We start from the raw sequence: 10,705 nt of genomic DNA, 5'->3' as shown, positions 1-10,705 counted from the left end.
TACTTGGGTTTTTTTTTTTTTTTAAGTTTTTTATTCACCTTTAGTGTCTCTTCTTGTCTTCTCTTCTAGATACCGTCATAAATTTGGGCTTCTGGCAATTTTTTTTCCCAAAACGTAATTGCAAAATATTGTTCTTTGAGTGTCACTCCAAGTCTGGCTTCTCCTTCAGTAAAGCTATTATTTGGAGTCACGCCAGCATAAAAGGAAAATTTACACGCTGCATATTGGGCTGGTGAAGTAGCAAGTAGGCCTCGCTTTTAAGGCCTGTTCGTCTTCCACTAGTGTGACCCTTGTGTTTTATAAGGGAGACTAACACCGTGAACTACATTTGTTACAAATTAGGCTTCCTGGAGCCGTAAAGTTGACACCTGCCACTTCAAACCTTTCTTTGGAAAGGCGGACGGCCATTGATAGCTGACAACAAGGAACAGTTGCGTTGATAGACGTTAATGAGCTAGTTTAGTTAACTCAAGCCATGTAGTCAGACAGACTTGATTTCAAGCAGTTTGTTTACAGAATTTACCTTAGCTGCTTGAGAGACATTACAATGACACTGCACTGCTAGGTTTTCTTACCGTCTGAAACCTCATTTGGTTCAAAGAACCACCAGTCTCATCTGCACCAAAACGCAGAGCTCCAGCAATTAATGATACCTTACCGCAAGATGTCGCCATTTAAAGCAGTCCGCGGACATAATGCTGCATTTTAGTACTGACCATAAAGTCGTATTTCTGCCCTTCAAGTAAAGTTTTTAAGGAACCGAAACAGATTATTCTTTTAAAATGGACTCTGAATAATTATTAAGATGGACAGAAAAACAAAAACTATTATAAACGTCTTTATTCGGCACTTCCTCAAGCCATTCCCTTATAATTACTTGTTTAAAGGAATTTTAGAAACGTAAGGACCTTCGAATAACGAATTAGTTTGTCATTTGAAACTGTTACGGAGCCACTGGTTTCAAGTAAGTCACTGTATCGTGTAAACCTCTGGCACTAGTATTTATCAAATTACCAAAAACAAATCACAAAAAATAACGCATATCGTTCAACCCGAGAATGAAGGTGAGTTCTCCGCCACCACCTGAAGGCACATCAAGTCCGGTAATGACGGCATCATCTCCACAGGAACCAAACTTTAGCTAGTAGCCTTAGCTGTAGCATCACAGCTCGACTGTGTTACTACCTGAAATTTAAGCCTTGGGAGGCACGTTCTCCAGCATATCCTCAGTTTCAACGTTGGTATGGAGCTGTAGGCAGAATTTATAAACAAAGGTAATCGTCTCAAACTGAGTTGTTGTCCTGCATGTAAGCAGTTACCGCTATTTGTTTTCCGTAGCAGCGAGCTAGCAACAACAACACAAGCTAAAATGGCACGTTTTGAACTGCTGGGATGTTAAAAACTAGTCAGTTCGTGAATGGATGTGAGGAATGGACTACTGTTATGTACAGCATAATATTTAGTTTTATCAGGTGTGTCAAAAAGTGATCGTCTGCCAAAAACGGATTACTATTCGCGGATACAATTATTCACATGCCCTTGCATTATTTTACCTTCTCTGTATCCTACATTATAACCAGTCTAGTTGTGTTTCACAGGTTGAAATAGTCCTCAATGGAAATTTTCAACTTATATAATGCTGTTTTCCACCTGCCAAAAATGATTGCAGCTCTTGCATTGTGACTAAAATGTTATTAATGCATGAAACTGATATAAGGATAATCACAAAAGAGATCGTTTATTTATTTTATATGGAAAACCCATCTATAAATCATGTTAATAATGTTATCCAAATATAAATAAAAATGTTAGACATACCAAACACATACAGGCTAAACATCTGATACAATACTTCAGTATTGCTTATAATTGTAACTCTCATGCCTGAGTGTGCTATGAGCTATAAATATTTCTTTTGTCAGAATTATTTGGTTACACGAAATGTTTAAGTTTCAGAAAGACACTCTTTTATTGTTAACACAGACATAGTGTCATATGCATTTGTATGTTATGATTGACACAGATAAAAGCTGCTGGAGATATTTATAAGCTGAATGATACAGCTTTATCAAGAAGAGCACTATTAGTGTTTGGCAGACAAGCACTTTTTGGCACAGCACTTGCTAACGGCCTGGTGAATTGTCATATTGTAAAAATAAATCTTAATAAATGGAACAAGAACAAGGTGAAACATGTTGGACTTGAATACTTAGAAGTTGTGAGTTAATGAGGATACTTGATCTAGAACAATAGGCAGACCATTTAGGTCATCACATTTGTAATCCACCTTGTTTTTTTTTAAAACAGAAAATAGGCATCTCACTCTTTGACCCATGTACTTCTCTGTTTCAGTGCTGAGGAATGGTCTGACTGCAGCAGTAAACATGCACAGCCGTTTGCAGGAGCTGAAGAAGGAAGAGGAGACTCTGCTCAAAATCAAAGTCATGCTACAAGACCAATTAAACAGGTTGAAGGTAAATGCGAGTTCAAAAGACGAGTGCGTCTGTATTTGTACGTGTGGTTTATGTATTGTGTCCATTTTGTTTTTCAGTTTGAAGAAGGGGCCTTGAAGTCTATTATTAATGCTCAGACAGAAGAAGGTGCCTCTCAGTGCTCATCCCCAGAAGCTGAGGTAAATCGCTGTGCCACAGAGAACAATATGCATCTGTCATGTTAAGATAGTCTCAATAATAATATTATTGGTTATACCCAGATAACCACCCTGACTGCATTTCCATGCACACAAAAACCAGGTTACTCTGACTAATGAGGTTCAGACAGGAAATTGGTTAGCATATTTCTTTGTGTTGCAGTAAATCTAATTGCATTGTCTTAGTTTACACACAGTACGACTAAAGATATACAGTATGTAGCCAAGTAATCATGTTTCTCTACAGTCAACTGGCTAAGTTAAAGGAGTTGTTTTTAATTTATGGGGTATGATCAAATTTTTCGATGGCCCTGAGAGCACATTTTAGGCTGCTTTCGTTTTCATTGCTTGTTTTTTTCCAGACATCTAAGCTTGTAGACATGAAAGATTTTTGCGTCATTAAGCAATTCAGATACTGTATTACGTGAATAAGTCGAACTTATGTATTGATCACTACACCGAACTTCTTTTGCTCACATCCTTCCATAAGTAATTAATTCTCTTCTATCTCTCTCTCTCTCTCTCTCTCTCTCTCTCTCTCTATATATATATATATATATATATATATATATATATATATATATATATACACACACTGTCTCATCTAGAAAATTGTAGCATTTTTTTTTACTCCTCAGAGTCTGAAAAACTTCTCCTATTACTGTATTTCAAACATGAAACATGTATGTGTTAGCTAATACTAATGGCTAAACTGCCACTAATTACTTTAAAGAAGTGACCAGACATGCCTATGAAGCATTTACATGTGTACTGTCAGAAGTTACTGCTACAAGTGTCATATAGGTGCGATAGGTAGAAAAAAGAAGCAAAACATTGAAACGTACTACCACCAAGTTATGAAGAGATTGCGTGTTTTCAGCTCGAGACTCACTTGAGCTTTGTTTTGCATCATGTTCACTGCGTTACATAATATTTTCTAAAGTTTGCCTCCTCGGTTTTAAACTTGTCTCGCACATTTAGCGTTGCGCTTAGTGCCTTTTAACATTTCTTGTTTGTTTTTATTGTTTCAGGTTCACATTAATCTTGACGATGAGAGCGAGATCAATCGTACCAAACTCCTACTGAATGCTGCTGTAGATTATGACATGGAGGAGGAGGAGGAGGAAGAAGAGGAGGAGGAAGACGACGAGGAAGACGAAGAGGACGATGAAGGAGATGAAAATGAGCTTGAGTTTATGGCTGAGGAGGATGAGGAGGAGGATGATTACTGAGATTGACAGGATGTCAGTAATCGCACCACTGGGGAAGAACATGAACCACGTGTAAACGGACAGCTGTGTATGTGTTCACCTGTTTTGTATTATCAGTCAAGAAGTTTAATTTATTTGGATGGAGCGAGTAACAGTTACAGTGTAATGATGTGTGGTGCTAGCAGTATCTCTCTCTCCTTTGCCTGATTTGAGGCACATCACCAGAATTTCACACCATGTTAGTCGTGTCAATTTTTGTGAGAAATGCCTCACGTAAACGCAGTGCTGTTAGGTGCTTCTTATATTTTATTAGACATATTGTGCATTTTGGAGACACGACAGAGAGCAGCAGTTCACGTGAGAATCAAAAATCGGGTGTTGAGATGTGTGCGTTGATGAAACTGTATGGCTGGGCCATATAAGGAAATAGTGTGTATACATTACATGAGAAATAATTGTAAGCACAAAATAAATGTTTTGCAGAAGTTTCACCCGAGTGATTTTTGCATTATACACTTCTAGTTTTATGCCAGTATGCTTTCCAACATACAGTAATCTTTTCAGATGCAATGCATGTTTATATATGGGCAATGAGAGGACATTATTTTTGTGTTTCTTTCTGAAATGCTAAATTAAGGCAATACCTGTTTTAAATTTGTGTCCTGATCTGACCCATGAAAATGGGTAATGCAGTGCAAACACTTTCCACTAGAAAACCATTCAGCATTTTCTAAACAGTTAAAACAATACGATGAGCCTCACAATAAGGCCAGCTTTCACACTGACAGCAGGGACAGCTCTGGAGAAGGGTGGTGCTACAACAGGGAATGTACAATAGAGATTGCACCGATAGATATATACGGCTTTCTACGAGGTCTGCGGTTCCAGGAGAGCTCATATTCACCTTCAGACCTGGGCTCAGCGCACAGACGTGCTGCAAATGCATTCTTCATAAGGTTCACAGGTAAATGGACCCTTAATGGTTTGACAGAAATTACTCAAATTAGTATGTGCAGGCACATTGTTAGGATATATGTTAATGTTTTTGACATATTTGAAATTTTCAGTTACAGTGCAGCATCTTTTGTTTTCCGTTATGCAACAGTACTAATGTTGCACACTGTCAATTTATTAAACAATAAGATGAAAATTTAACACGGCGGTCCCTTATTTCTTGTTCAGTTGTTAGTTTTCTTAGGTAAGTGTGGACAAATACAGCAAATAATGCTAATTTCCTTGCAACTGTGAAACGATGAGCTTCTTATGTTCACATTTGTTAATGTGTGTGGAAAACGATCCATTGTCATGTGATTGTGCGCTGTAAATATATCAACCTCTCTAACATTAGCTTTGCTTACAGAGGTGAAACCATAGTTTGTATGGGATCTGTCTGCCTCAGCACGATGAGCTTACACTCCATTGAGTTTGAAAAGCGGCATTTGGCTTTGCGTTAGGGACTCGGGGACCCCCCAGAGTTCATCACATTGGATGCTTCCAGACTGCTTGATGGCAAATTATTGTGATCATATTAAAGTTTTCTTCTGTTACCAACTTAGACATTTTTCAAAAGACACATTTGCAAGCATGTGTGTGTCTCATTTTGGATACAGCAGCATGTTTGCTCCAGTTTATGCTGAATGGTTCTCATCTGTGTTCAGACATCAGTGAGGGACTGGAGCAGAACAAGACAGCGACTGTGCTGCAGGATCAGGAGTACCATGCTGCCCCGCTGTGCATTCAGTGTGTGCCATGTGCTTATGTTGGTGCTGTGTCTGTCTGCGGCTGAGGACTTCGACTGGACAAAGAACGACCACGGCTCCTTCTATTATGGCACTTTTCCAGCTGGTACACACAATTTGCTCTTTGGGATGAATAAAAAACATTTTAATCCAGTGAATCATTTAACTGGTTCCATTAATCTTCCTAAATGCTGGGGATGTAACTCAAAGTTGCTTCTTTTTAGGATTTTCGTGGGGTGCCGGAAGTTCAGCCTATCAAACAGAAGGAGCCTGGGACAAAGATGGAAAAGGACTAAGCATCTGGGATGTATTCAGCCATAAGAAAGGCAAAATCCAACAAAATGAAACTGGGGATTCCTCCTGTGAGGGCTACTACAAAGTCAAGGTGGGGTGATCAGGTGTAGTGTGGCTTAGAAGTGTGAGGAAAGCAGAATTTGGGGTTGGGTGAGGGCACAAAAAGTCTAAATATTTCAATCTACTGTGTGTGTTTTGTACAGGATGATGTTTCTCTGATGAAGGAGCTGAAGCTTAACCACTATCGTTTTTCCATCTCCTGGCCCAGACTCCTTCCTACTGGCATAAAGTGTGAGTAACTGCTGTTGATTCAATACTTTTGGAACTGAGCTGACAGAATTGATTTCATTTGTTAATAGTTATCCACACTGTAACACCATTTGCAGCCGACCATATAAACGAAAAGGGAATCCAGCACTATGATCAACTGATCGACCACCTTCTGGAGAACAAAATCACCCCCATTGTTACTCTGTACCACTGGGATCTTCCACAGGTTAGTATGCGGAATAGTGACCATTACGTAATGGTACCCTTAATAAATTGCCAAATAATGAACTGAATTATTTGTTTTTCAAGGTCTTACAAGAGAAATACGGCGGATGGCAGAATATAAGCATGGTGAATCATTTCAATGAATTTGCCAACCTGTGCTTTGAAAGATTTGGCAACCGAGTGAAGTACTGGATCACTTTCAACAACCCATGGGTATATTCTCAGTAGATAGATAGCTTTTTACAAGAAACTATTACACTAAATATGCACAGTATGTACTTGTAGTTAAATTAGTATTTTTGCATTTATATACAATGGCAGTCTGTGGCAGTGGAAGGCTATGAAACGGGTGAACATGCTCCTGGACTGAAGCTGAGGGGAACAGGTGCATACAGAGCTGCACATCACATAATCAAGGTACCACATTACAGTTGTATTTAATTTAAGTATCAAAGCCACATAGCAATTCGTGAACACTTTGAACCAAATGTTAATAGCGTCCTTTTTACAGGCGCATGCCAAAGTTTGGCACACTTATGATACACAGTGGAGGGCCAAGCAAAAAGGTAAGCAAGATAAAAGTTTGGAAATGAATGTACAGTGACTCAGTGTTGACTTCTTAATATTTCCTGCCCGAGTGTTAACAGCTGCTGTTCACATCTGCAGGTCTGGTTGGCATCTCTCTGTCGGGCGACTGGGGAGAGCCGGTGGATATCAGCAACCAGAAAGACATAGAAGCCGCTGAGAGATACGTCCAGTTCTACCTGGGCTGGTTTGCCACACCTATCTTTCATGGAGATTACCCTCAAGTGATGAAAGACTTCATTGGTAAGTTAAAATGTAATCTATGTATCATTCATCGGGGTGTTGACTGAGCACTATATGTGACTGTGTGCAGGAAGGAAGAGTGTCCAGCAGGGCCTCGGGACATCTCGACTGCCCACATTTTCCCCCCAGGAGAAGAGCTACATAAAAGGAACCTGCGACTTCCTTGGTGTCGGTCACTTCACCACCCGCTACATCACCCAGAAGAACAACCCGTCAGGCCGCAGCAGCAGCAGCAGCTACTTCAGTGATCGAGACCTGGCCGAGCTGGTTGACCCGCGGTGGCCTGACCCTGGATCAGAGTGGCTCTACTCTGTGCCCTGGGGGTTCAGACGGCTGCTCAATTTCGTCAAGGTGACTCACGGTTCTAGTAACACAGAGCACACTTGTTGACATTTGTGCTGCATTGAAAATGATCTCAGCACACTAATTAAATTGCAACTTATTGCACATCACATTGATTTGTTCCCCATTTAGACTCAGTATGGAAACCCAATGATTTATGTGACTGAGAACGGAGTCTCTGAGAAGATGCTGTGCACAGAGCTGTGTGATGACTGGAGGATACAATATTATAAAGACTACATTAATGAGATGCTCAAAGGTGAATGAGCTCATAATAATAAAATGAACGCGCACATTTATTCTCACCTAATCTTATCACATGTCTGTAGTTATGAAGCTCTCTGTTTTCTGTGTCACTCAGCTATCAAAGATGGAGTCAATGTGAAGGGCTACACAGCGTGGTCCCTGCTGGACAAGTTTGAGTGGGATGAAGGGTACTCTGAGAGGTTTGGTCTGTACTATGTGGACTTCAGGAACAAGAACAAGCCTCGCTATCCCAAAGCATCTGTTCAGTTTTACAAACGCGTTATCAGCTCCAACGGATTCCCCAACCAAAGAGAGGTGAGAGCCTGGACGGTGACCTCAAAGAGCTGCTTCTCTGAAGGGTTTTTAACTGAAACTGCACATATACACTACCAGTCAAAAGTTTGGACACACCTTCTCATTTAATGGTTTTTCTTTATTTTCATGATTACTTACAGATGAACTTATCTTCAGCAGCAGAGGAGACTCTTGGTCTTCCTTTCCTGGGGCAGTCCTCATATGAGATAGTTTTGTCGTAGCACTTAATGGTTTTTGTGACTGTGTTTGGGGATATATTTAAAGTTCTTGCAATTTTCCAGCCTGACAGACCTTCAGTTCTTAAAGTAATGATGGACTGTCGTTTGTCTTTACTTAGCTGATTGGTTCTTGCCATAATATGGATTCTAACAGTTGTCAAACAGGGCTGTCAACTGTGCCAACCTGACTTCTGCACAACACAACCGATGGTCCCAACCCCATTAAGAAGGCAAGAAATCCCACAAATGAACCTTGACAAGGCACACCTGTGAGGTGAAACCATTTCAGGTGACAACCTGATGAAGCTCATGGAGAGAATGGAAAGAGTGTGCAAAGCCTTAATCAAAGCAAAGGGTGGCTATCTAGAAGAATCTAAAATATAAAGCATGTTTTGACTTATTTTACAGTTTTTTGTGTAGTACATAATTCATGCGTTCATTCAGTTTTAATGCCGTCAGTGAGAATCTGCAATCTAAATAGCAAAAGAATAAAGAAAAACATTAATTGAGAAGGTGTGTCCAAACTTTTGACTGATAGTGAACGCACATTTCTTTTTTTCTGAAATGACAACATTTAGCTGTTGGCTGTGCCGTGTCTATAAAATATATAAAGACAATCTTTCTTGTGAACCTCCACAGGTTGAAAACTGGAGGAGGAAGGCTGTTGAGACCTGCTCTTCCAGCAACCAGCTTCTCGCTGCAGGTCAGTTTGTCTAAAACATCCCTCATCATGGTTCTCAGTGATAAGAGGCAGACAGCTAGTTGGGGTAAACAAATAAAGATTCTGATCCAAATACGGCAAAACAGTTCATGCAAAAATAATTATAATTTGACTATAATATGTGTTTCTGCTTATCAAGCACTTCAAAAACACATATAAACAAATTAGTAGTTGTAAAAAGAAGGATGGAAAATACAAAACCTGGTCAGAAAAATCTTGTACAGAATATCTGAGGTATCTTCTTTGTTTGCCCCTCCAGCTAGAAGAAAATCCAAGGAACATGCAGAATTGCCAAAGGTTTGGCCAGTGCATGATGAAGTTTAGGAGTTGAGGTTCCTGTTAATGTAATTTATTCATCTTTTGTTGCTTTGTGATTGTGTGGTTTAGAATCTGACTAACAGTTAGGCTTCTGCAGTTCAACATTAACACAATCAATGCTTGTACTCCTTGTTTACAGTATGCAACAGTTTCCTCATTTATCTTCATTTTAACCAGCGTGCTCAAATCTAATTTGCAAGAAACAGCCCTTTTGAATTCACAGCAGCTTCAGCAGAAACTCAATAAGCATAAAGCATATGAGTGGACTTTTGCCCTCAGGGTGTTTCACAAAGCAGGATTATAAACTCAACCAGATCACACAGTACCAGTGAGAATGTCTTATATAACTGAATCGAATTTAGAAATCAAAACTTCAACATAAGGCTCGGCCATGCCTGTTGACGGTTCGTAATGATGAATACATTTTCAGATGAGTGGATTTTGATAGTTATCTACAGTGAAAATGCTGCTTTCTGAAATGCTCCGCTGTAGTTGCATGCAGTTCTCAAAGGGTTAAACTGTCAACTCTAAGTACTTTTTCTTCTTTTATTAGAGGAACAGCGGAGTACTGCTGCCAATATTCTAAGACTTATACATGGTAAGGAAACCCTTGTGCTCACTATAAATCAGAGACAATATTTGATTTAGGAAAAAAATCGTAACCCTTTGAGTGCTGTGCTTAAGCATTATTCCCGCTTCATAAGCAGTGCTTGAATATGTGATTATGCGAGTGTGTTTTAATGAGTGTGTGTGTGTGTGTGTGTGCTTCGCAGACCCCCTGACCAGCCACATGGAGATGGTAACTGAGATCGTTGTTCCCACTGTGTGCACGCTCTCCATTTTGCTCAGTGCCATCTTCCTCATGTTCCTGCTGCGGAGGCGGAACTAGAAAGTGTGCACGTTTACCTTCACAAGCATCAACACACGAGCACACACAATCAGTACGCAGACACACACTCATAACATTAAGTGCATCATTTCTTTAATGGATTATGTGTGAGCATAAACACATTATTTGGACTGAGTTTAAAGAGATTTACTGGCTTCATTAATTTGATGTGAATACCATGTTGAAAGTAAAACCATTGGTTTAGCCTGTAATAATGAATTTAGTAACAGACACTAAAGCAGTGTGGATGCTCCTGCAATATGTTAGGTTTCCTTATTAAAATATTGCTGTGATATACTGCCATTGCAAACAGCCCATATGATCTACTGTACTTTGTGTTTTCATTTGGATAAAGCCGTTTGATGGAAAAACTCTTCAAAATCTCTTTCAGCTGCTATCGTGAGCAACAAACGTGATAATAAAGATGTGATAACCCAAA

At 39.7% G+C, this 10,705-nt stretch overlaps 2 protein-coding genes across 4 annotated transcripts; both read left to right on the top strand.

The window, feature by feature from the left end:
• Positions 1-1,102: 1,102 nt before the first annotated feature.
• On the top strand, positions 1,103-4,350 carry snapc5 (small nuclear RNA activating complex, polypeptide 5). The gene is made up of 4 exons (XM_022190084.2): positions 1,103-1,274; positions 2,353-2,474; positions 2,552-2,632; positions 3,682-4,350. The coding sequence occupies exons 2-4, from the start codon at positions 2,385-2,387 to the stop codon at positions 3,880-3,882; spliced, it is 372 nt and encodes a 123-aa protein (XP_022045776.1). The 5' UTR covers positions 1,103-1,274; positions 2,353-2,384; the 3' UTR covers positions 3,883-4,350.
• Positions 4,351-4,454: 104 nt separating this feature from the next.
• lctlb (lactase-like b) lies at positions 4,455-10,705 on the top strand. Of its 3 annotated transcripts, XM_022190096.2 has the most exons (15): positions 4,455-4,825; positions 5,520-5,706; positions 5,825-5,985; positions 6,098-6,185; positions 6,281-6,390; positions 6,474-6,602; positions 6,711-6,806; positions 6,901-6,955; positions 7,056-7,217; positions 7,288-7,568; positions 7,692-7,818; positions 7,921-8,120; positions 8,978-9,041; positions 9,931-9,975; positions 10,151-10,705. In XM_022190096.2, exons 2-15 carry the CDS (start codon positions 5,580-5,582, stop codon positions 10,264-10,266), a joined length of 1,761 nt encoding a protein of 586 aa, XP_022045788.1. In that variant the 5' UTR covers positions 4,455-4,825; positions 5,520-5,579; the 3' UTR covers positions 10,267-10,705. The 3 variants fall into 3 exon arrangements, with proteins under 3 accessions (XP_022045788.1, XP_051807599.1, XP_051807600.1); XM_051951639.1 differs by lacking the exon at positions 9,931-9,975; XM_051951640.1 differs by lacking the exons at positions 9,931-9,975; positions 10,151-10,705 and adding an exon at positions 9,319-9,445.

This window comes from Acanthochromis polyacanthus, chromosome 8, assembly GCF_021347895.1.
Source record: "Acanthochromis polyacanthus isolate Apoly-LR-REF ecotype Palm Island chromosome 8, KAUST_Apoly_ChrSc, whole genome shotgun sequence".
NCBI classification, from domain to species: Eukaryota; Metazoa; Chordata; class Actinopteri; family Pomacentridae; genus Acanthochromis; species Acanthochromis polyacanthus.
The sequence above is the reverse complement of the archived record's forward strand: the minus strand, read 5'-3'. Positions and strand labels throughout refer to the sequence as shown.

What these genes read in the sequence shown, in the direction of transcription:
- snapc5 (XM_022190084.2), top strand. Translation starts at nt 2,385, where the DNA reads ATGCACAGCCGTTTGCAGGAGCTGAAGAAGGAAGAGGAGACTCTGCTC. An exon ending in ACCAATTAAACAGGTTGAAG is followed by an intron (nt 2,475 to 2,551) that starts GTAAATGCGAGT and finishes TTTGTTTTTCAG; the next exon opens with TTTGAAGAAGGGGCCTTGAA. An exon ending in GCTCATCCCCAGAAGCTGAG is followed by an intron (nt 2,633 to 3,681) that starts GTAAATCGCTGT and finishes TTATTGTTTCAG; the next exon opens with GTTCACATTAATCTTGACGA.
- lctlb (XM_022190096.2), top strand. Translation starts at nt 5,580, where the DNA reads ATGCTGCCCCGCTGTGCATTCAGTGTGTGCCATGTGCTTATGTTGGTG. An exon ending in TTATGGCACTTTTCCAGCTG is followed by an intron (nt 5,707 to 5,824) that starts GTACACACAATT and finishes GCTTCTTTTTAG; the next exon opens with GATTTTCGTGGGGTGCCGGA. An exon ending in GATTCCCCAACCAAAGAGAG is followed by an intron (nt 8,121 to 8,977) that starts GTGAGAGCCTGG and finishes GAACCTCCACAG; the next exon opens with GTTGAAAACTGGAGGAGGAA.